The 22,519-nt window shown below is 39.3% G+C and overlaps 1 protein-coding gene across 1 annotated transcript in view; it reads left to right on the forward strand.

Annotated features, from left to right (window-relative positions):
- Positions 1 to 22,519, forward strand: part of USP24 (ubiquitin specific peptidase 24) — a 64,338-nt gene that overhangs the window by 38,647 nt on the left and 3,172 nt on the right. The window contains exons 34-63 of the mRNA XM_080406317.1: positions 823 to 982; positions 1,269 to 1,424; positions 1,993 to 2,063; positions 2,815 to 2,975; positions 3,831 to 3,892; positions 4,248 to 4,439; positions 4,739 to 4,856; positions 6,162 to 6,306; positions 6,717 to 6,836; positions 7,061 to 7,186; positions 7,395 to 7,493; positions 7,703 to 7,785; positions 8,009 to 8,150; positions 8,563 to 8,682; positions 9,079 to 9,299; positions 9,724 to 9,848; positions 10,489 to 10,630; positions 10,985 to 11,135; positions 13,022 to 13,117; positions 13,760 to 13,863; positions 14,289 to 14,402; positions 14,939 to 15,035; positions 16,534 to 16,650; positions 17,267 to 17,359; positions 17,702 to 17,804; positions 18,679 to 18,800; positions 19,298 to 19,411; positions 19,683 to 19,748; positions 20,008 to 20,074; positions 22,177 to 22,255. Coding sequence (XP_080262443.1) covers positions 823 to 982; positions 1,269 to 1,424; positions 1,993 to 2,063; positions 2,815 to 2,975; positions 3,831 to 3,892; positions 4,248 to 4,439; positions 4,739 to 4,856; positions 6,162 to 6,306; positions 6,717 to 6,836; positions 7,061 to 7,186; positions 7,395 to 7,493; positions 7,703 to 7,785; positions 8,009 to 8,150; positions 8,563 to 8,682; positions 9,079 to 9,299; positions 9,724 to 9,848; positions 10,489 to 10,630; positions 10,985 to 11,135; positions 13,022 to 13,117; positions 13,760 to 13,863; positions 14,289 to 14,402; positions 14,939 to 15,035; positions 16,534 to 16,650; positions 17,267 to 17,359; positions 17,702 to 17,804; positions 18,679 to 18,800; positions 19,298 to 19,411; positions 19,683 to 19,748; positions 20,008 to 20,074; positions 22,177 to 22,255 — 3,566 coding nt within the window. The remainder of the gene's footprint in view (positions 1 to 822; positions 983 to 1,268; positions 1,425 to 1,992; positions 2,064 to 2,814; positions 2,976 to 3,830; positions 3,893 to 4,247; positions 4,440 to 4,738; positions 4,857 to 6,161; positions 6,307 to 6,716; positions 6,837 to 7,060; positions 7,187 to 7,394; positions 7,494 to 7,702; positions 7,786 to 8,008; positions 8,151 to 8,562; positions 8,683 to 9,078; positions 9,300 to 9,723; positions 9,849 to 10,488; positions 10,631 to 10,984; positions 11,136 to 13,021; positions 13,118 to 13,759; positions 13,864 to 14,288; positions 14,403 to 14,938; positions 15,036 to 16,533; positions 16,651 to 17,266; positions 17,360 to 17,701; positions 17,805 to 18,678; positions 18,801 to 19,297; positions 19,412 to 19,682; positions 19,749 to 20,007; positions 20,075 to 22,176; positions 22,256 to 22,519) is intronic.

Here is a 22,519-nt window from a genome sequence, read left to right on the forward strand (position 1 = left end):
CAAGCTCCATTTAAAAGCCTCTGAAGATCCTGACCATCAGTCTTCCCAACTTTGATCTGAATTTTAACATAGTCTCAAAAATTATTTTGGCAGTACAGAGGGAAGCAGTACCCCAAAAGTGCTTACCAGAAATAGCTCTACACAGAAATCTTACTTGAAATTTATTGTCAGTCACACTTAACTCTAAGATCTTACTCTTGTTAATTTTCTGTGAATAGAAAGAACGTTCCTGCTTGAACTTGTGGCTTATAGTCTGTGTTTCTTTGAATTAGAAATCTTGGGCAAGTTTTTTGTTTCAAGTAACTCATTAAAAATTAAATTTGCTTGATAGTACCCTGGGAAGAAAGAACATTTTTGTTTTCAATACTTTAAGAGAATGCTATTTTTCCCCTTTATAGGTATGTCAGTGTAACGAATCTGAGACTGGGTATTTACTAAAACAATCTAATCAACAAGAACTCAACCCATTGGAAAGTTGAGTCCACTTGAAAGAAAATTCATGGTTAATCTAACATGTATGCTGTGTTAGGTTCTTGGGCAGTGCTTCCCAAATGGATCAATACAATTGAAATCGGTGTGCTTAAGTCCAGATAGTCGAAAAGGGTGTCTATCTTAGTGGAGAATTTCCTATTAAGGGAGCAATACTGATCTGTTCTTGGGAACAGACAGACTCTTGTATCCTTGAGCCTGCTTAGAGAAGAGAGGGGAGAACAAATCCAAACGTCAGTTTGACGCGATCCTGAAGATAAATTCCTCTTATCCCTATGATTAACAAAGGCTGTTGAATATCACAGAAGTAACTGCTGGTTTTTGTTCCTTCAGACTATGGAGGTGAATGATTTCACTTCCACAGTGGCTTGCTTTATGCGACTCTCTTGGGCTGCTGCTGCAGGACGACTGGACCTCGTGGGAAGTAGTCAGCCGATAAAAGAGAGCAACAGTTTATTTCCTGCTGGGATTCGAAACAGACTTAGCAGCTCAGGTAGGTTAACTATGTCTCTAAACCAGCCTAAAGAAAGAGTTTGTTTTATTCTTAATTGAACGCTTTGAAGCTTGAAGCTAAATTCATTGGAATTGGGCTCGATGAACCTCTTGGGTCTCTTCCAGCTCAGCACATTATATGATTGCATTACACAAATCTGAGCAAAATGCTGTAATCCATAATGGCATTTGAAGAAGTTTTTTTTTGAATTGCAGAGAGCTGACCAGAAGCTGAAAACATCTGAAAAATATAATGGATTACAGCACTTGTTCATTTCTTAATGCAGGAAGTAATTGCAGTTCAGGAAGTGAAGGAGAGCCGACTGCGCTGCATGCTGGTATCTGTGTCAGACAGCAGTCCGTATCCACCAAAGATGCTCTGATTGCTGGAGAAGCCTTGTCTCTCTTAGTAACCTGCCTTCAGCTACGCAGTCAGCAACTAGGTATGAAATAGAATTGGATTACTCACTATTTGGAATATAAGTAAGGTGGGGGAAGGCTTTTGGAGGCACGCAAGTACAAAAAATCACAAGAAACTTACCTGTCTCATCTGACAGCGCTACAAAATTAAAACCACAAAATTTCGCTAAAAATTGAGGCGGGGGGGGGTGGGCGTGTGTGTGGCATGAAACAAGGCATGTAGTGCTGTGCCTTGGTGAAACGTTTTGGGAAAGCTGACTTCCTACCAGTATATTAAATATTTGCACTGGCTTTGAAGTAGGTAATTCTGTAAGTGCTGCTGTTTGCATAGCAAGTGTTTAGTACTTCAACCTTTGTGTACAGGGTGTGTAAACATTGGTGATGGTGGTGGAAGGCCAAGAAAAATGCTGTTACAACGTGGTGCCAGTCTCTGGGGAGAAGAGGAGATGGGAAATACACAGATAGCTGCTACCACTTTTCAGCATTGATAGGGGGATGTCCTCTAGGTCCTGTGGTATTTTAGTGCAAGACTGTAACTGATTGATTTAAAATTGTTTTTTTTAAAAATAGCCTGGTACTCTTCTGTTCTAGGATCTTTTTACAATTTGCCTTGTGTTGCTGATTTCATCATTGACATACTACTTGGATCACCAAGTGCTGAGGTGAGGGTGTTTCTCTGTAAACTTTTTAAATGTTGTGTTTCTGAAATGTGTACACTATGATCATTTGATACGGTCTGAAGGTAAAAATTATTCATTACAAATATTCCCCCAAGTTTTTGTATTTGAATAAATAACCTTTGTATAATTGTTAGTAATGCCAGTTTCTAGTGATGTGTTGATAGAAAATGCTGAAGTATTACATTCTTTAGGGCCGTTTAATCCATGAGGCACGTAGGACTGTGCTGTGGCTAGTCTAAAGAAAATACTGTCATTTTGGTGAGACACATCCTGTAAAACTGTACTTTAGGGAAAGTTCCAAATAACTTTCATCTCGAAAGATCTAGGTAAGATTTAATGGACTCTTCTGAACTTGAAGATCAGAACGCTCCTAAAATTCATTCTTTCTGATTTAAGATTATTCTGGATATTCTAAAATCTAGAGATTTTCAAGTCACATTTACTTCATTTCATTGCATCTCATATATTTTACATGAAGTCATTGCATCTTTTCTTCCTTATCTGAATTTATAATCTCTGTTTAATAAAGCATCAGAGCTTTTAGCTCAGGGATGAAAGTGGATTGCTAAATCCCTATAAATAGAGAAAACCTAGTTGGTGGGTGCAGAGCTCATGGTCTGGTTTACACAAGCTTTTCAATGTCTTTATTTTCTGTCAGATTTCTAGCAAAACAGAAATGTATTTTTTTGCAACCTTTGAGCAATCGCTAATGTTTGACAAATGACGCTTTCAGATTCGTCGTGTTGCCTGTGACCAGTTGTACACCCTTAGTCAGACAGACACATCAGCCCACCCAGATGTACAAAAGCCCAACCAGTTTCTCCTGACTGTTGTTCTTCATGCCCAGCTGCCTCTTTGGTCACCAACCAGCATCATGAGAGGAATCAACCAGAGGTAAGTCAGATGTGTGTGTGTTGAGGAAGCAAATCTGTCACATTTTTGGAGTAGTGCTGTGGAAGCTCTGAGGCACAAGGGTTTAGGACTTTGCAAGTCTGTCAAAAGTAGACCATCCCTGTCACGCCCCCGATGATTTTGGAAAGATGTAAACTGAAGGGAAATAAAGCTGAGTTCTCAAGGTACAACTCTTCCTCTGTGAACTCTTACAGTTCACCTTAATTGACTTCCCATTTGGGAGGCAAGAATTGCTAACTAGACCTGCTCTTTCTAGGTAGTCAGTTCCTGGCTGGAATCCTGCATGAGACATAGAGGCAATGGGATGTATGACAATAATGTTGAATTTACTTGATAGCATTGCATAGATCCAGATCAGAAACCAATGCTAAAGGCTCCAGCCTTGTCAGTAATGTCTGGACCCATGGCTTCACCTGATTTCTTGTTGCTTGTGTTGCCCATTACACCTATAAAGACTGTTAGGTGTCAGTCCTGTTAACTTGTCCTTAACTGGCCAAAGGTTGTTGAATTTGACAGTAACTTTAAGCAGCAATTTCTAGAGGAATCTAAGTAGAGGAGTAACTGAGAAGTTAAAACACGTAGTTTTATTGTTGGTTGATAATTGACTGAAATCGTTATGAGGTGAAGGAAGAAGGCAGGATTAAATGTCATTCATAACATTCAGAAGTAGCTGTGGGGAAGGAATTTGTTTTAAAAGCTGCAGTGCGTACATGCAGAAGGATACCTGGATAGCTACTTTGCATTAGATGGACAGAGCACACAGGCCTTAAAGGCAACAGCTTAGAAAGAAGTTTCTGATTTTAAATTAAACCTTTCTTCTGTTTGTACCTGTTTCAGACTTTTATCCCAGTGTACAGAGTATTTTGACCTGAGATGTCAGTTATTGGATGACCTCACATGTAAGTATGTACAGGCACACATGTCATTCTGATTGCAGCTTCCAAGCATGTCTTCCTTCCATAGACAAGATGTAGGATTGCCTTCACAGAGGGGTTACCACACCATGAACTCGATGTGACCTGCCAGTGTGCTGGCTGTCCTGTGTTAATGCCTGGCATGGACTGTTCTTGGCGTTGAGTAACAGCAAGGCAGCTCACTCCTTTTGGAAAGGGAACTGAGTTCCTTTGTGGAAGGTATACTTTGTACACATTGCGGGAGAAACTAGACTACTACCAAACTTTTCGAAATTCTTTGTATTTATAGTCTATATTGATAGAGCTGTTCATTTTTCTGGGTTTTCTTTCTCTCTTGCAGCATCGGAAATGGAACAGCTAAACATAAGCCCAGCTGCCATGTTAGAAGATGAGATCACCTGGCTAGATAATTTTGAACCCAACCGTACAGCTGAGTGTGAGACCAGTGAAGCTGATAACATCCTGTTAGCAGGACACTTGAGGCTTATCAAAACTCTCCTTTCACTTTGTGGGGCAGAGAAGGAAATGGTTGGTAAGTGTTCCTTTTTACTCAAAAATGGCTAGACTAGTGTGAATTCTTCATAGCAGTAACAGAGGACTTGATCAGTAGACAGTATGTACGAAGACATAATCCATGTGTAGAAGTGATACAGAGCTATAAGGAGTAATTTTGGCAGTATGTTTGTTGTACCTTTGACATGTGATGAAATATTTGAATGTGGGTTTTGTTGATATGGTGCTATGAAGTGATTTTGCTGTTATGGAACACCTTTTGATGTTTGCAGTGATAATGTAAGTATTTAACAGTAGATGTGGATTACTGTGTTACAGGTTCATCTTTGATTAAGCCATTGCTGGATGATTTCCTCTTCCGAGCATCCAGGATTATTCTGAATAGCCATTCTCCAGCAGGCAGTGCTGCAATCAGTCAGCAAGACTTTCATCCAAAGTAAAAATTGTGGTTTTTTGTTTATGTTCTCGTGAATGCAAATGTCACACTGGGACTACAGTTACTAGGCTTTAATACCAATGTTGGCGCATTTCTCCAGTTCTCTACATTTCCTACATAAGTGCCCAAATAGCGTTTTTCTAAGTTTTTGTGTGACCCAGAATCTTTGCTTTTCTGTACTTCCAAAGTCTGTGCTTTGTTAGATCACTGATGAACTGCAAGCACAACTGAGTGCTGGCTTCATGAGTCCAAAGAGTACTCCTTTAGCTCTTCATTGCTTGGGAAGTTGGCTCAATGGCTGAAGTTGGAGCATGACCAGGAAGTGAACTTTCCAAGCCCCTTGTAAATGAGAATTGCAAAAGTTCTGCTGCTATTTTTCCCCCTTCAAAAGAACTGTTTTGTAAAAAGCTAATGCTGAGCCACTCTCCTTGTACCTGAGAGAGCTGATAATAGCACAGAATATATCAAATAGGGGGAAAAGGAGTGGGCTTGCTCTTTTGTGTCACGCCTGCCTTCTGTTGCCTTACAATATCTGAAGGGGTGGATAAATTAGCTTATGTGGAGTTCTGTGCTGCTGTAGCTGGATTGCTTACATCACACTGACCTGTTGGTGTTAAGAGCTGGATCAGTCATATCTGCACTGCCTTTCCACAAGCCATGAAGAAGGTTCCAGTGGAGCATTTAGCAATGCCTGAACTGAATGGGACTTGCTACACCTTCGTGTTTTGCTCCAGCTTTGCTCTACTGCAGTTCAAGCATGCTCTTTTGTTTGCTTAAAGTAAATAAAGCCTTTTCTTTGGCCTTTAGAAGAAAAGGCTGGTGTGTTTGGTCCACTGAAAAGAGCTAAGTAGGAGTGTTCTGTACCGGTCTAGCCCAGCTTAGGTCTAAGGTCATCTCTTGTAGCAAGTATGTTATCTCTTTCAAAACTTTTCTCCCTGTAAATAAGTCATTGTGTCTCCATCAGTGTTACAGTGATAGAGACTATCTGGCTGATTGTCCTCAGCCATACAACCAATTCTGTCTCTCCTTTTTAGGGCACCTACTCTTCCTTGCTACTGAATGTTAAAAACTGTCTCCATGTCAGTAAGGGAGGCTTATTTTAAAGGAGCGTTCCTGGTGCTGCTTTTTCTGATTTGATTCTTCCCTGTTCTCCTTCCCCAAGAAAATAAAAATAGCACTCTGCAGTCTCTCAGGAGTGTTCCTTTTGCACGTTAATTGTCACTTGTTCCAAGTAATATGGCTTTATGGAATTAGAAATAATTGAGTCATCCACAAAATAGATCTTGAATGTGATTTTCTTTTCAGGTGCAGTACAGCCGATAGCCGATTAGCTGCTTACGAAGTGTTAGTAATGCTGGCTGATAGCTCACCTTCCAATCTCCAGCTTATTACAAAAGAGCTGCTTTCTATGCATCACCAGTGTGACCCTGCACTTACCAAGGAGTTTGATGTAAGCAAAACCCCTTTTTTTATTTGCATGAGTGTGGTTTGGAGTACTGTGTGTGATCTACTTAACGGCTCCATTCATGGAATTTCCAAGGTCTTCAATTTAAAACGACAAAATGCTGATAAGAGTAAATGCAGACCCATTAGATGTTCCTCAAAGCAAATACTCCACTTTGTCAGTTATTATCTGGATAAGAAAGAATTATTTCCTAAATATCACCTATTTTATTTAGATACATGTCTAAATGACCAAATACAGCACTGTTACGATCTTTCAGAATTTATATTCCTGGGTTTTCATTAAATTGCTCTGAACAGCTTAGATAAAGGTGATTATGAAAACTATGGTATGTTGTTGGAGTCTTATGCTTTTTATAACTTACTGGGACAAAAAAAATGTGTTTTTCATTCTAGTATCTTCCACCAGTGGATAGTCGCTCCGTTTCAGGATTTGTGGGACTGAAGAACGGTGGTGCTACTTGTTACATGAATGCCGTCTTCCAGCAACTATATATGCAGCCTGGTCTCCCAGAGGTAATTGGTTCAACGTCCAGTAAAGTCTGTCACCTGAACTGCAAGTTCATCTCAGCAGCATTTGTAAATTAATTGTTTTAAAAAAAAAACACACACAAACCCAACAACCGTATACATGTGTGTGTGCATAAATATATAATTTATAAGTCGCTGTGCTGTGTGTCATGACAACTTACAGCAGTAATTTTGCCAAGAACCAATTTTATATGGTTGTTTCCTTCCAGGCCTTGCTTTCCATTGATGATGATACAGACAATCCAGATGACAACGTGTTCTATCAAGTTCAGTCTCTTTTTGGTCATTTGATGGAAAGCAAGCTACAGTATTATGTACCTGAGAACTTCTGGAAGGTATTAGATCTTTTTGTTTAGAATATGTTGCGTTCCTACTTAACAAGTAATCACTTATTCAGCCTTTTCTCATTGCAGAATTTCTAGAGATAAAGTCCTACTTCAGAAAATAAAAACATGTAAAAATAACATGCTTTTTTTAAAAAAAATCACTATCTTTAGGCATATGGAACAACCAGCTTTTTATATATTTTTATACTTTATACAGATTTTCAAGATGTGGAATAAGGAACTTTATGTTAGAGAGCAACAGGATGCTTATGAGTTCTTCACCAGTCTTATAGATCAAATGGATGAATACCTCAAGGTAAAAACCTCAGGGATTTCTTCCCTTGGTTATATGCATCTCCTTGGTACCTTTTCTCTCTTTCTCCTTTGTTCTTCAGAAAAAAAGCCAGAGAGCCATTCAACATATTTTACAATCTATATAGCATTCAGAAGTTTAAAATCCCTATTGTTTTCTTAGTCTTTTGCTCTGTAATATATCCACCTGATGTCTAAATGTATCTTCAACAGAAAATAGGAAGAGACCAAATATTTAAGAATACTTTTCAAGGAATCTTCTCTGATCAGAAGATCTGCAAGGACTGTCCTCACAGGTAAGGTTGAATTTAGTGCGTCAGTTACCAAGTTATGTGCTCCCGTAACTATTAAAATATGTAGGTCAAAATAGCACAAGGTAGAGATGTGCCTTTGTGAGCCTCACAGCTGTGGATAGCTATGGGGCAAATGCAGTATTCTTTCCTATGCATACATCTTGTTAGTGCAAGTTGGGTAGGTGCTGTCCATCAATGCCTTGACTATTTTTCTGCTTGAACTTAGGTATGAGCGCGAGGAAGCCTTCATGGCTCTCAACCTAGGTGTGACATCATGTCAAAGTCTGGAAATATCATTGGATCAGTTTGTTAGAGGCGAAGTGCTGGAAGGAAGCAATGCATACTACTGTGAAAAGTGCAAAGAAAAGGTATGGGTTCTTGAAGATTCAGCTACAGCTTGGTATTTTCTTAAGCGCTACATGGTCATAGAAGCCATACTTAGATACTGCTTACTCTTTCTATTCTGAAGATTTAATCAAAAGGTTAAATCCATGTAGATAGCATTCTTTCTTCCCTGAAACTCATATTGTAGACTGCATATTTAGAGGGGACGGCAGGATGGTAAAATGTTGTTACGTACCAGCCCATGGCACAAACTGTGTATTAATACCTGTAATAATGCCCTGTCTGTATGTATTATAGTCATCCTGTGGTTGTCCTGCCTCCCGTGGCTGTATTGTGCCTCAGTTCGAGGTGGCTGGCATTGTGCATCTGTAGAAGAATACTACAGAATGCTTGAGGTATATAGGTAGAGGTGATACTCTTCTTTTCCTTTTTAAGAGAACTACAGTGAAGCGCACATGCATTAAGGTCTTGCCTAGCCTGCTGGTGATTCACCTGATGAGATTTGGCTTTGATTGGGAGAGCGGACGTTCTATTAAATATGATGAACAAATAAGGGTAAGAAAACTTTTCTGTGGCACCCTCCCCCCTGCTTCTTCATGGTGTGGATTCTCACTCTTCATATTCATTCTTCCTTCTTTTCTCCATGTTTTGATGCAGTGGTTTTGATTATGTGGTAAACTTACCACATGATCATGCTACAGAAAATAAGTATTTTTCCTTAGAGTTTTTCTTGTCTGCAACATTCTCAGGGTCCTTTCAGAAAGCAAGAACAAAAACCCCCATAAAGACAGTTTATTTAACTTCTGTGTCATAAGGATAAAAAGTTGAAGTTCCGTCATATTTTTCTTTGGTGTTCCCAATGTGGGAAGTATTAATACAATTCTCATAAAATTACCCTAAACACGTACACAATATAACCTCTCAGTTAATCTGAAATATCTCTTCGAACAGTTTCCCTGGATGCTGAACATGGAGCCTTACACCGTGTCAGGGATGGCTCGCCAGGACTCTTCCTCAGAAGTGGGGGACAATGGTAGAAATGCAGATCAAGGAGGCGGAGGCTCCCCGAGGAAGAAAGTTGCCCCTACAGAAAACTATGAGCTTGTTGGTGTGATTGTTCACAGTGGCCAGGCACATGCAGGGCACTACTACTCCTTTATAAAGGACAGGAGGTAATGGCCAAGAAGATTTGCCTGGGGGATTGAGAGCAGTCTACAGACTACTTGTTTTGGGAAGGTATAGTGAGCCATGCAGAGCTCTGTTGGAAGCACTCTTCCCTTTCTTAACACCCGACGTGAGTGTTAAGACAGTAACACAATAATATGGGACACCACATTATAAGTGTCTCAGCAATTCTTACATACCTTGTATTCTAGTTTGAGGGCTTCCTATGATGCTTAGTTGCAGTTGATGTGCTTCTCATTTTTATCAAGCTTATTTTTTTAAAATGTAACTTTGAACTAAGCTTTCTATTTACTGTCAAAACAAGTATGAGTTCAGGGTTGTCATTTCTAGGATATTCAGGGTGGTTTGGTTTCTCACTAGACAATCCAGTAACTTTGTTTCTCTTGTGTTTCTCTTCTGTTTTGATCACAGGGGATGTGGAAAAGGAAAGTGGTATAAATTTAATGACACTGTTGTTGAAGAATTTGATCTAACTGATGAAACCTTGGAATATGAATGTTTTGGTGGAGAGTATAGACCTAAGGTCTATGATCAATGTAAGCAGAAGTACAGATTGATTTTCAGTAGCTTTATATTTCACACTGGTTCTCATTAGAGGTAGAGTTCGGTCCACTATGTCTACTCCAAGTTACTTGGTCTGTCTACTAATCCTTCTGAAGCAGTTTGTTCCTAAAGTCATCTGTTTACTGAAGGACATAACAGCTTATATACAGCCTAATATTAATTGAACCATATTCACTTTGTAGACTTAGTAGCAGAGGAGATTCAAAAGTAAAATGGCATCTTGTTAAAATAGTTTCTTTAAAAAAAACCAACCCAACGACAAAACAGACCTTACTGTTGGCTGGTAAAAATGACTGTGTATAGAATATTGTGTGGCATCATACGCTTAAACTTTCCAATGCTTTAAGGAATTAATTCCAAATACATTTCCACCAATATTCACTTGTTTCATAATTCTGATAATTACCTTTTTCAAATACATAGGCTTTTTGCAAAAATATTTTAGAATTCAGGGTTTTGTTATTCACTAACATGGACTGATATTTTGATCTGACGGATTACTTTATACTGCCACAGTGCACATTACTTGCACACCCAATTTCACTTTCCTGTAGGTATGAAAAAGGTACTAAAACTTCAAAGGCCTTCATCAAATGTTTTTTCTCCCATCAGCTAACCCTTACCCTGATGTGCGTCGGCGCTACTGGAATGCCTATATGCTGTTTTACCAGAGAGTGTCTGATCAGAACTCTCCAGTCTTACCAAAGAAAAGTCGAGTGAGTGTTGTGCGTCAGGAAGCCGAGGACCTCTCATTGTAAGTTCCTCTTATGTCTGTAAAAGTTTTTCTTATGTTCATATCTAGACCCTATCTTCAGAACTAAGAAATTAATAGTTCCTGTTTGACAAAGGAGTATACTGACCCATCTGTTGTGTTGGTCTGGTTTTTAAGCTGCTTAATGAACAGTCTTTTATTGCTTTTATAATTTCCTCTTCCATATTGCCATCTCTGCTGCAGTAAGAAGTTCAAGCTAACTGACAGCCTCAAGTGGTATTTAGAGTATCATCTAAATTTGCCTTAAGGTTATCTTGGCTGTACCAGTATTTTAAACTTGAACTGTAGATTTGTCATGTGATTTCATTATTCACCTTGAGCTTGTATATATTTCAGATCTGCTCCATCTTCACCAGAAATTTCACCCCAGTCATCACCTCGACCCCATAGGCCCAACAGTGACCGCCTCTCCATATTGACTAAACTGGTTCGAAAAGGAGAAAAAAAGGGGCTTTTTGTAGAGAAGATGCCTGTGCGGATATATCAGGTAGAGCACCCTGAAAGTGGCAACTAAATCCTACTCGTAGGAAATTTAAGTATGTAGTAAGAGGAACACAGTAACTTTGAAGGTGGCCTCAAAGTAATTCCTTTACTGAACGCAAAGCTATAAAATAATTCTGGATTCTGACATAAGGTTATTAACAAGCTGCTCAGTGGTACATTATTTTAAGTTTTGATGTCCCTTCTCACAAAAATGACCCATCGTTCTTTGCTTTGAAGAAACTGCAGGCAAATTAGTCAAATGTGAGATATGGCAGCAGTCAGCATGCAAGCAGGGAGAGGTAAGAGCAGAGGAGATGCTTCATTTAAAGTACACTTGAGGAGTAATGGAGACGATGGCAAATTACAGTCATCCTTGAGCTCTTGAGTTCACAAGAATGTAGAAGGAGGAGGAGAAGTAAGAAAAATCAAAACCAGTTTCAATTCTGTTCATGTCTGTTAGCTTACATAATACTGAATATGATCTCAAAGGGGAAAACTGAATGTTGAAGGCAAATTTGCAAGTCAGGACTGAAAATGGAGATGTGATGGCATTGGCAGAGCAGTGAGAGGATAGTAGAACCTGGATATTGGCTAGCTGTCATAAGAGGAAGGTCTCAAGTCTGCAGGCCTGCAGCTCTGGTCCGTACAGGAGAGGGTACAGTCTTGTGTTTGGCCTTCTGAACAGCACACCATGCTGATATGCACATCTGCAAGAGGGCCTGCATCACATACAGTCAGAATAAACTGTGCAGGCTATGTATGGCCCTCCACATGGGCTCTATCAGGGCAGTCACTTTAGGCATTCTTGTATCCAGGGTTGTGTTACTACAATAAACAGAACTTGGCTTGAATTTATGGAGAGTCTTTCAGCAAGATCTCATTTGAAAAAAGAAGGGCTTGGCATTTAAGTACATTATTGTGGCTGCAGCTTGCGATTATACCATGGCTTCTTGCTCTGTACATGTAAATTTGCTAAGCAAGCCTTTCGGGTTTGAAGGATGTTCCTCTTGGCTTTTTTATTAAAAGCAAGCAAGAAATAGAATTCATCAACTACTTCTTCTTTTTTCTTTTCCCTAAATGATTAAGTCCTCCTTCAGTTGTCTTCTGTTTTGTATTATCCTTGGAAGAAAATCACTGCTTTCATGCAAATCTTCTGACTCTCCTATATGTATTTTCCCCTCAACTGAAGTAGTGATTCAGAGTGTTGGCGTAGTTTAACCCCAGCCAGCAACCAAGTGCCACACAGATGCTGGCTTACTGACACACACCCCGACCTCATCCCGGTAGGACTGGGAGGAGAATTGAAAAAAGGTAAAATTTGTGAGTTGAGATAAGTACAGTTTAATAATTGACATAAACTAAAATAATAATAGTTGTAATGAAAAGGAAAAAGAGAGAGAGGAATAAAACCCAAGAAAAAAACTGATGCACAATACAGTTGTTCACCACCTGCTGCATAATGCCCAGCCAGTCACCCAGCAGTGATCAGCCCCTCCCTGCCAGTTCCTCCCAGTTTATAGACTGAGCATGACATTCTATGGTATGACATATCCCTTTGGCCACTTGGGGTCAGCTGTCCTGGCTGTGCTCCCTCCTGGCTTCTTGTGCCCCTCCTTACTGGCAGAGTGTGGGAAACTGAAAAGTCCTTGACTTAGGGTGAGCGCTGCTTAACACGCTGATGCTCTTAGTTGTTGCTATCAACATTATTCTCATACTAAATCCAAAACACAGCACTGTACCAGCTACTAGGAGGAAAATTAACTCTATCCCAGCTGAAACTGGGACGCTGTTTTTTAAGCACCACGTATATTTACATAAAAGATGCAATTTTAGTTAGAGAAATGTTCTTTGACAACATTTTAATTTTTTTGGCCACCTTTTCTTTTACAGATGGTGAGAGATGAAAACTTGAAATTTATGAAGAACAGAGATGTATACAGTAGTGACTATTTCAGTTTTGTTCTGTCATTAGCTTCACTGAATGCTGTAAGTACCTAGATTTTAATCTTAGGGTGTTTGGAGTATGTTATGTGGAAAGGGTCACAACTAGGAGAACTGGAAGAGAAGGGTTGGTGTGATTGTGCTTTTCTAGATGAGCAATTCATTGTCTCCAATAATTTTTCATGCTGATAACATCTGTCTCAGCAGACACCAGCCTGCTGTTCTAGAAGTGGCAGAAACATCATTGTGACATAGTAAAATTTAGGAAATAGCGCGCACACCTCTTTCATTAATGCAAACTGAGCTTTAGAGGGACAAAATTTCTTCTCTATGTGGAAGATCCAAAAGTTGATGTTAGTCACCTCAAAGTTGATAGACTTTCATTGGAAGTACAGTTTACTAATTAAGTTTTTCTGAGTGGAGTAATAAACGAACTGGCATTTCTTACATTTCTGAAATCCAGAGATACAGTGGGCTTTACAGCCAACTTGTTCCGGTTATAGCATATTTGCTAACTAGCATAGTCGGCACTGGACACTGTTTTTAGCACAAAGTAATGCTTTGAGGAGGGGGGACGTCCCCAGATGAAGTAAATTACTTGAATAGAACATGTTGATGTGTTTAAAGAGATAGTATATGCACTGCAGGCATACTTCTGCTGTGAAATAAGTTTGATGTTTCTTTCAGACCAAGGTAAAGCATCCTTATTATCCATGCATGGCAAAGGTGAGCTTACAGCTGGCAGTCCAATTCCTCTTCCAAACCTATCTCCGAACCAAGAAGAAACTCAGGTAAGGCCTTGTTCTGGGTGCTGTAACCACATATTCTGAGGCTTTCATGCTTATCATACCTACAGCACCTTGAAATACTGCAGGTAGCATAGACATTCGCAGGAGTAGCAATACATTTCTGCTTTGCACTGGAGTCCCATGACAAAGAAATCTGAGAGAGGAAGGAGGGTTCTGTATAACCTGAGTTTGCTGCCTCTGCCAGCTGTCCGTTATTTCGGTGGTAGTGGATTGGGCATAGAGAGGCTTTAATGGGTTTAAAGACAGCCAGTTATTCTGTAGTATTTCTTGAAGTGTTTTTGTCTTATGCCATCTAATGTATGTTCAATTAAAGTAAAAAATTCTTCCTATTTGACAAGAAATATGGCTTAGGTTTTGGAGGTGGTTTTCCTCTTCCGTTACTGACAGTTGTCCCTGTTTTGTTAAAGGGCTGATACAGAAGAATGGATTGCCACCATAGATGCACTACTCTCCAAAAGCATTGATGCTTGTCAGTGGTTAGTTGAATATTTCGTTGGGCCAGAGGGCCGGGAGCTTGTAAAGTAAGTACTGGTAATTCTGTCTTGGGTGGTTTGTGTCTGTGCGGATAAAGCTTCCCAATAACATGATCTGACTTACACTGATGTATTCCCAAAGAGCTGACTGTGCACATTCTTTAAACAGACAGTCTAGATAATCACTTAGGGGTTTATTTCTAGTGTTTTCTCTAATTGTGCAGCTTTCTGAGTAATTCTGAAAATCTAATAAAATAGTGCAGCGTACATGGAGGAGGATAGAGAAGTTTAATTCTAATGGAGTGCCTTGGAATGTGTTCACATCTAGTTGCTCCTGCAAGTGGTGGGAAAGGAGAACATGGTGAAGGTGTCTGGGGTAAGTTAAATACTTACCTGACAAAGATGACAGATAAACTGGAAGTATTTTTTCTTGAAAAGCTCAAGATCAGTTAATAGTGTTTTGAAATGGTGTTCTGTTGGAGTTCTGATACAGAGAGGTGTGTGTCAATGTAAAGAAAATTTTATCTTTATCTTTGTACACGTTGATTCCAGTTCTCTTTGCAGCTTCACCTTTTATCTTCCAGGACTTTCCTCCTGGAATGCAGCGTGAGAGAGGTGCGAGTTGCTGTAGCCACTATTCTTGAAAAAACCCTCGACAGTGCCTTGCTTTATCAGGAGAAGGTCAGTGTCACCTCATCACCGGTGATCCTGTGGGTTGTCTATACCTAATGGCTCTTGCTGTGTTTGCTGACAGTGCTGTGTGATTTGTAAATTATAAACTGAAAGGGTCTTGTCTTGATCATGCTCAAAGCTCTTAGTTTACTGAATAGGTTAATGCTTGTCTGCTCACGCCCTAGGAGGTAATGTGCTGCAGTAATTCTCAGAATGTAAGTTCATTGCATTACTTACAAACAATTCTGCCTAATTTCAGCTTGTCTTATAAACTGGTATCACATGCTCTTTTAATAGGCTAGAAACAGTGTTTTCTTAAAATTTGTTATCTTCTTCTGATTCCAGAAATCAGCTTAATTTCTCACTGATTCTCCTTCCTCCCTCAGAAGCGTATAGCAGTAGTAATTGAGTTGTCTTGTTGCAAAGAGACCATAAGTATGGTTCTTCTTAAAGCTTTAATTTTCTATTAGCAAATTGTGGCAAGCAAGTTGGGAAGTACATCTTTGTTACGTTTTGCTTATCTTAATATTCTAAGAAAACCCAGCAGGAAATTTGTGAAAAGGTGTCAACTGTCGAATGTTTGAGATTTGACTTACTTCCCTTGGGGTAATTGAACCAAATATTTTGTATTAAGAGAACTCAGACAGAAGCAGTATCTGTGTTCTGGCATGTTTCTCTAGGTTGTCATAGGGGCCTTGGACGCTTTTAAATGTCCAAGTCTGTTTAATCTGCAATAATTTTTTTACAACAAATTTCAATATTTGGCGCAATAGAATGCAGGGTGGGGTGGGGTGTGTGCAGGCTGTTTCTATCCTGTTTCTGGAATCTGTTATTTTTCATCTAATGTCGTGGAGGGAGGATACTAATGTTGCATAGGCTTCTGTTAATGTTTGTCGTATTTAGAGCTTTAAGGAAAGATTTCTACAGGGTCCTACAAGCTGAATACAGTAGCAGGGAGATGAACATTTACAGTGTCATTTGATGATTTTTGGTTACTTCCTCTTGGCTGTTAGTTGCTATCTATTAACTGAGATGTAATAAATTACATACCAGTGTGTATACCCTTAGTGTGCTTTGCAAACTAAACACTACCATTGCTTTTTGCATAGCTGAGTGTGATAGTATACTAACATGAGACCTTGAGTGGCAGTTTACTTCTAATCTGGTTTGTTTTGCATTACTATGGTGACTGGAACATTTGAACATCCGTTCAGCCTGAGGAGTAATTTGAATTGCTTTAAATAGATTGCAAACTTATGTAACTGCTGAGTCCTCTTTGAGCAATTTACATGCTAATGCTTTCATTACTTCCGTGTTTCACGTATGCAGCATATGTGGGAGCAACATGGGAGAACTTGCAGTCCTATGTTAGCTACTGGTAGTCATCACAGCAAGCGTATCTGACCACACATGCAATTTTGTTAACCATACCTTAACTGATATGTGAAACACTTGTTTTTAAAGCAGTAGCCAACTCTTTACATTCAAATTAATAATTTTTTCACAGTTAAAAATGCTACATCAATTACTGGAGGTGCTACTTGCTCTGCTGGATAAAGATGTACCTGAAAACTGTAAAAACTGTGCTCAGTACTTTTTGCTATTCAATAACTTTGTACAGAAGGTAAGAAAATGCTGGTTTTTCATGCTCTTTTAACTTTAAAGGACAATAATAAAGCAGCTAGTCATCTATATTCATAGGAGGTTTAAGTGGCACATTGAAACTCTTCCAGAACTTTTATTAGAGTATTCTTTTTTTCTGTTTTTGAAAAGTAGATGTCCTTAAACACTAGATTAGGACAAAATCACACAAAAATATACCGGCAAAGTATACCAGTTGAAGATGTCATTTCCAGAAGTCTGAATATTGGGGTTCTGTTTCGGGGGGGATGTTCTTGGTTGTTCTTAAAAAAAATAAAATATATATATTCAGTGTTCAGGATCTTTGACCTATGGGAAGCAGAATGACTGACTGGACTGGACTGTTCACCTCAGTATGATTTCTCTTTATTCCCCTATTCTTTATTCTTTTCATTAATATGACACTTACTTAGCATATGCTGATTCTCGGCTGGTTTATAAAGTGTGCTCTGTATAACAAAACAGCTTTGAGAGGTGTAGCTTATTGATCTGTGTGATGAATTTTTATATTTTTTTAGCCCATGCATTTTACTTTTGTTCCCTAGAGCATTGATTCTCTGTCTGCACAGGAATGTAACTTTTTATTGTTGTCTAAACAGCAGGGTATAAGGGCTAGCAGTCTCCTTCTCAGACACTCTGCTTTGAGGCACATGATCAACTTTATCCTTGGCCCCAATCGGCAGAGTAATCAGGTGAAGTATACATAGCATGCATTGTGCTGTAGTTTGTCTATCTCCATGTTTTTAATGATGCTTAAATTACGGACAGGTACTTTTCAAGTGGTAGGATAATAATCCTTGGCTTATTCTGTAAACTTCATGCAAGTCTTAGTCTACCTATGTGTAGTTAGCATGGAAATAGCTATTTTGCCAGAAGAGAGCATTGTGGTTTTGTTAATAACAAAATTTTCATCAGCTTCAAGGTATTAGAATGTGGTGGTGGACTGTTAAGGACATTGCTTTGGTTTGACTTAACAGAAGTTGACTAAGTCAACCAATCAAAAGTTAATTAAATCTCTCCTTTGGGTCAAGCAGAATCGCAGGTGGAGTTCAGCACAAGCCCGTGAGTTTGGATATCTTCACAATACTGTAGCACTACTTGTTTTGCACTCTGACGTCTCCTCACAAAGAAATGTTGGTAAGAATTGCGTTTTTGCTTTTGGGTGACTTTACGTTTCAGTTACTTTGACTGGGAGTAACTTAAGATCAGTGAGGAAAATACAGTAACTTTGATTTGAAGTCAATAATGGTTAATGTATGTTTGGTTATTTTTTATTTTGCTGTAAATGTACTAAGAGGCTGTGGCAAGCAGATAGTATTACAGGTACTTGGCAAGGGGGGTGGGTAGAAATGTTGATATTAACATTGTGTCTTCCTCCCCCGCCCCCCATATGCCTAGAAGATCTTTCCTCATGTGGGTGAATCAAGCTGTGTCAGGCTGTACTTTGCTTAGATCTGTTATGCCTTTTGCTAGTCTGAAGGGGAGTATTTAGACTGATGTACTGAATAACAAGCAATTAAATACTCTCCCAGATATTTCTTACAAGAGGCAGAAATATCCAAATAAAGATAATAAAGGAATAAGTTCAGAACTTCAGTTTCCTGAAGGAGCAACTTAAAGTCATCTTTTTAAAAGAATACCTTGATTTCTGTCTAGGGTTAAAAGTTTCTGAAGTTGGAGGCAGTTAAAAGTCACAAAGTAAAAGAATTATGAACATTCTGAATATGATGAATGTGCAACAGTGACTGGGAGTGAAACTAAAGCTCAAAATACTGATAGTAAATATGAACATTTTGCTTTGTCCTTGCAGTTCCTTTGCCTATGTTATCACTAAAGTAAAGGACACTTCAGTGTGCAAAAGATTGTTTCTGGGAGTGGTACCATACGAGCTATAAGCTAGTTGGGATGAGTGTCTTTAGAGATTACATGGTGCCAAATGAGCAGCAGTGTCTTCAAGGTGTGTAGAACAAACTCATTTATTAGTGGATTGTTTTTGTATTTGCTGTTATAGCTCCTGGTCTCTTTAAGCAGCGTCCACCTCTAAGCATCACTGCTTCAGGTCCGCTTTTGACACTCCATGAAGAAGTGGAAGCCTTGTTATTCCTGTCTGAGGGAAAACCCTACTTAATGGAGGTATCTTCTAAATTCTGCCCTGCTTGAACGTAAAAGTTGGTCTGATGTGATTTCTTTGAAGTATCCTTGTACCAGAAACACTGAATATTAAAAAGCAGCTGGGGAGTATGCGATTACTGTTTTCAGCCTAAGCAAGAAGGCACTTTTGGTTTATTCTAGTATATCTCTAAACTTAGGGGTCCGGTTTGAGAGTTTACAAAGTTGGCAAAGGCAGCTGAACACATTTGGCAAGTGCCTGTGCAGTCAGTTACCATGCCAGCTGGAGGTATGCTAACTTGAATTGCTCTGACTTAATGGTTCATGCTTGACCAGACCCTTGGAGGTGGGCAGCAGGAGCTGAATGGAGTGCTGTGAGGGCAAGGGTTCAGCTCACTGAGCCATGCAGGTGGCGGGGGAAGAAGCTGCACCCTTCCTGGAAAAGACTTAACACTTTATTACAAACTTACTTAAAAATAATTGTATGGCTGTGTGTGAAATTGTTTGCACTTTTCCATTAGGTGATGTATGCGTTACGAGAGCTAACTGGATCTCTGTCAGTTCTCATTGAGATGGTGGTGTACTGCTGCTTTTGTAATGAGCACTTTTCCTTTACTGTGCTACACTTCATCAAGGTACAGAGATAATCAAGATAAGCTATTTGCATAGGTGTTTCTGCTAGGCTTTGGTCATACTGTGTTTTGTGGGTTATAATGGCACTGGGATCTGCTGAGCAATCAGTACAGTTTGTTGGATTTGCAGGGGAGTGTTGGTGGGTTTGGGGGGTTTTCTAGGCTTTTACGATTTAAAACAACAAATTTTCAAAAATCTCTAAAGCTGTCTTGTAATTCTTTGCATCATCAGCATATTTTACTATCTGAGTAACTTTGTGTTTCTTACATTCAGACTCAGCTGGAAACTGCTCCACCTCATGAACTGAAAAACATATTCCAGTTACTCCATGAGATACTGGTAGGTGAAGGGCAAAGACTTGTACAGGATAGGTTTTGTATCGATGCATAACAAAAAGGTCAGGATGCACTGGTAACATCAACATCCATGTATCTTTTAATCCTTCAGTTTGGAGTTTTCATTACTTTTTAAATTACTGTCTTGATAATCTGGTAATATATGAAACCTCAAGTTTCATTTGTTTTTCATGTTGAGGTGGTTAAAAACATTCTTTAGAATAGATTCAGGTATCACACACAACTTATTTCTTTCCTAACAGGTTATTGAAGACCCATTACAAGTGGAGCGCATCAAATTTGCCTTTGAAACTGAAAATGGATTAATAGGCAAGTAAGCCAGTGGGTGAACACTCCTGTCTCCTACTGACCCTTATGTTGACAGTGGTTCATACCATGTCCTAGTTTCTAATCCTTCTAAACTGTTTTACTTCTCAGGGAAAACAACTTGACACATTTCATTTAGCCACCACCACCTCAGAAAACGCTCTAAGGAAATCCAAAATAAGCATTAAAATACTAAAGCAAGGGCAAACTGGAAAGGAATTTAACTGGGAAAAATTCATTATCTCCCACAACAGCAGTCAGGAACCCAGAGAAGAGTAGTACTTACATACTTAAAAAGTGACATTAAGGAACCTTAACCAAGAGGCTGGGCAAGAGAACTAATTCTTTTAAATAAGAAGCAGATCAGGAAGTATGGAGGAGGAAGGGGGTGATTAACATAACAGAGTAGCTCTATGAATCCTGTAACCTTAAAAACCAGTTTTTATTTCCTACATATCTCAAGGAATTGCCAATCTTTTTGTTTTGTCAGCATCCTAATTACCATTGAAAGAAACTGGTTCAGCATGGAAGGATGCTAATACTACTAATTGCAGGATAGCCTCTTAATCTGACAGGTGGCTCCCATTGTTGCTGCTCATACAAAGTATTGTCTCTCCATTTGATACAAAAACTTTACTGAAGTGAAGTTACTGAAGCATTCAGAAGCAACAGAAAAGTCCCAGAAGTGATGAGAGCTTCATATGAATCAGGAGAAGGGGTTTTGCGTGCAAGAGATACGTGGGGTAGCCACGTGGTGCTCAAAGAGCACCTCTGATGAGTTAGTGCAGCTTGAGCATGTCTTTCATAGCTGTTTGGATGAGAAGCTGCTTCAGATTGTGGCTTTCACCTTAAGTTATTTTAGATTCTGTTCTGTTTCCTTCTGTGAGAAGGAAGCTTTGTTCTTTGTTTCTCTTTTATACTTCAGTGCTCTTCTGTTTGGTAGTTCCCATGTATGACTGATAGAAGAAAAGATAACGTGTGGCAGTGTAAGGGAATAACTGAGTGGTTTCTTTATTTTTCTGGGTAAATTGTTCCCACTTGGACCAATTCTGTTCTGTAATGTGGGCCATACATGACCTTTTTTCCTCTACAGAAGAGGTGCAATTATCCAGTTGGATTTTTATGTTGAAGGCTTCAAGAACTGCTGTGAGCTTTGGGAGTGAAAGTTGTAATTTTACCTTGGAGTTCCCTTGCAACAGCACTGAACAGCATCCAGTCTCACTGCACGTGGACCGTGGTGCATCCATCACATCGGCTTAGTTTTACTCCAAGAAAAGAAATCAGCAAACAGTAGTTTTCTGTGGCCCTCAGTAGGTTGTTTGTGCATAATTTGCAGTATATCAAGTGCTGTGTTTTTAATAATCTCTGTTTTGACAGTAGTAAAACTGGCAATCTGTAGTTCCCTAGTACTTATTTACCAACTTCAGATGTTTCACTACAGTGTTCTTAGCTGACTGCTATGGACAGAGCAACTTTTGAGTAGCAGATCTGTTTGTGGCAGCTCTGTGGAAATCTTTGTGCTTCTCCTCAGTCAAAGAATTTTATTAAAAGATGTGGGAATTCACAGTATAGAAAACTTCCTGGTAAGAATGGCCTGGGGTTTTGCCCAAATCTCCCATAGAAGAGTTTCATGGCTGTTGAATTCTGCTATGCTTGTTTGTGTGAAGAAGCTTTAAACATTCTTCCAGCTTTGCAAATTTTGATCCAGGTGGAAACTGGTGATCTGGTCCGTTTACAGGGGTTTCAGACATTTTTTTTTCCCCCTTCAGATAGATGTAACCATAGCAATTATCTAACATAGACTGGATTATAGGGGAAGAATAACTGCATTAGGAGAGGACTGTTTAAAATTCAGGTACCACATTTGAAAGAATTACTGCATTTTCACTTTGATCTATTTTTAATCCAATAGAGTTGTGGAAGTACTCAAAACTGCCAGCAAGCAGTACAGCACTGTGATTAACACAAATACTCATGCGTTTAACATCTGTAGAAATAACTTCTACCACCTAACTGGAAATTTTGGCTTCATCTTTATGTTTTCAAACTGGCTGGTACACAGAAATCTGAATTATGTTTTTTGCTCCCACGTGTTTCTCCTGCAGCCTTGATGCACCACAGCAACCATGTGGACAGCAGCCGTTGTTACCAGTGTGTCAAGTTCCTTGTTACCTTGGCTCAGAAGTGAGTAATATGGGTTTCAGAGTGTAACCCCATCCCTACCTTAGGCCCCTCTGTGACTATTTAGGCTGCTATTCTTTCAACTTTTGGTCAGCTTTATCTTTTGTTACTGTGATACAAGTGGTGCTCAAAGATCTTCAAAGTACATGTGTCAGTATGAAGTGAAATCTTTACTGATTAGTACCCAAGACAGATTTCTCACTTAACAACTGATAATTGCTCTATATAAAGCTACATTCTGTAGAGCAGGAGCCTGGCATTAAGACG

This window comes from Falco punctatus, assembly GCF_963210335.1.
Source record: "Falco punctatus genome assembly, chromosome: 11".
Lineage (NCBI taxonomy): Eukaryota > Metazoa > Chordata > Aves > Falconiformes > Falconidae > Falco > Falco punctatus.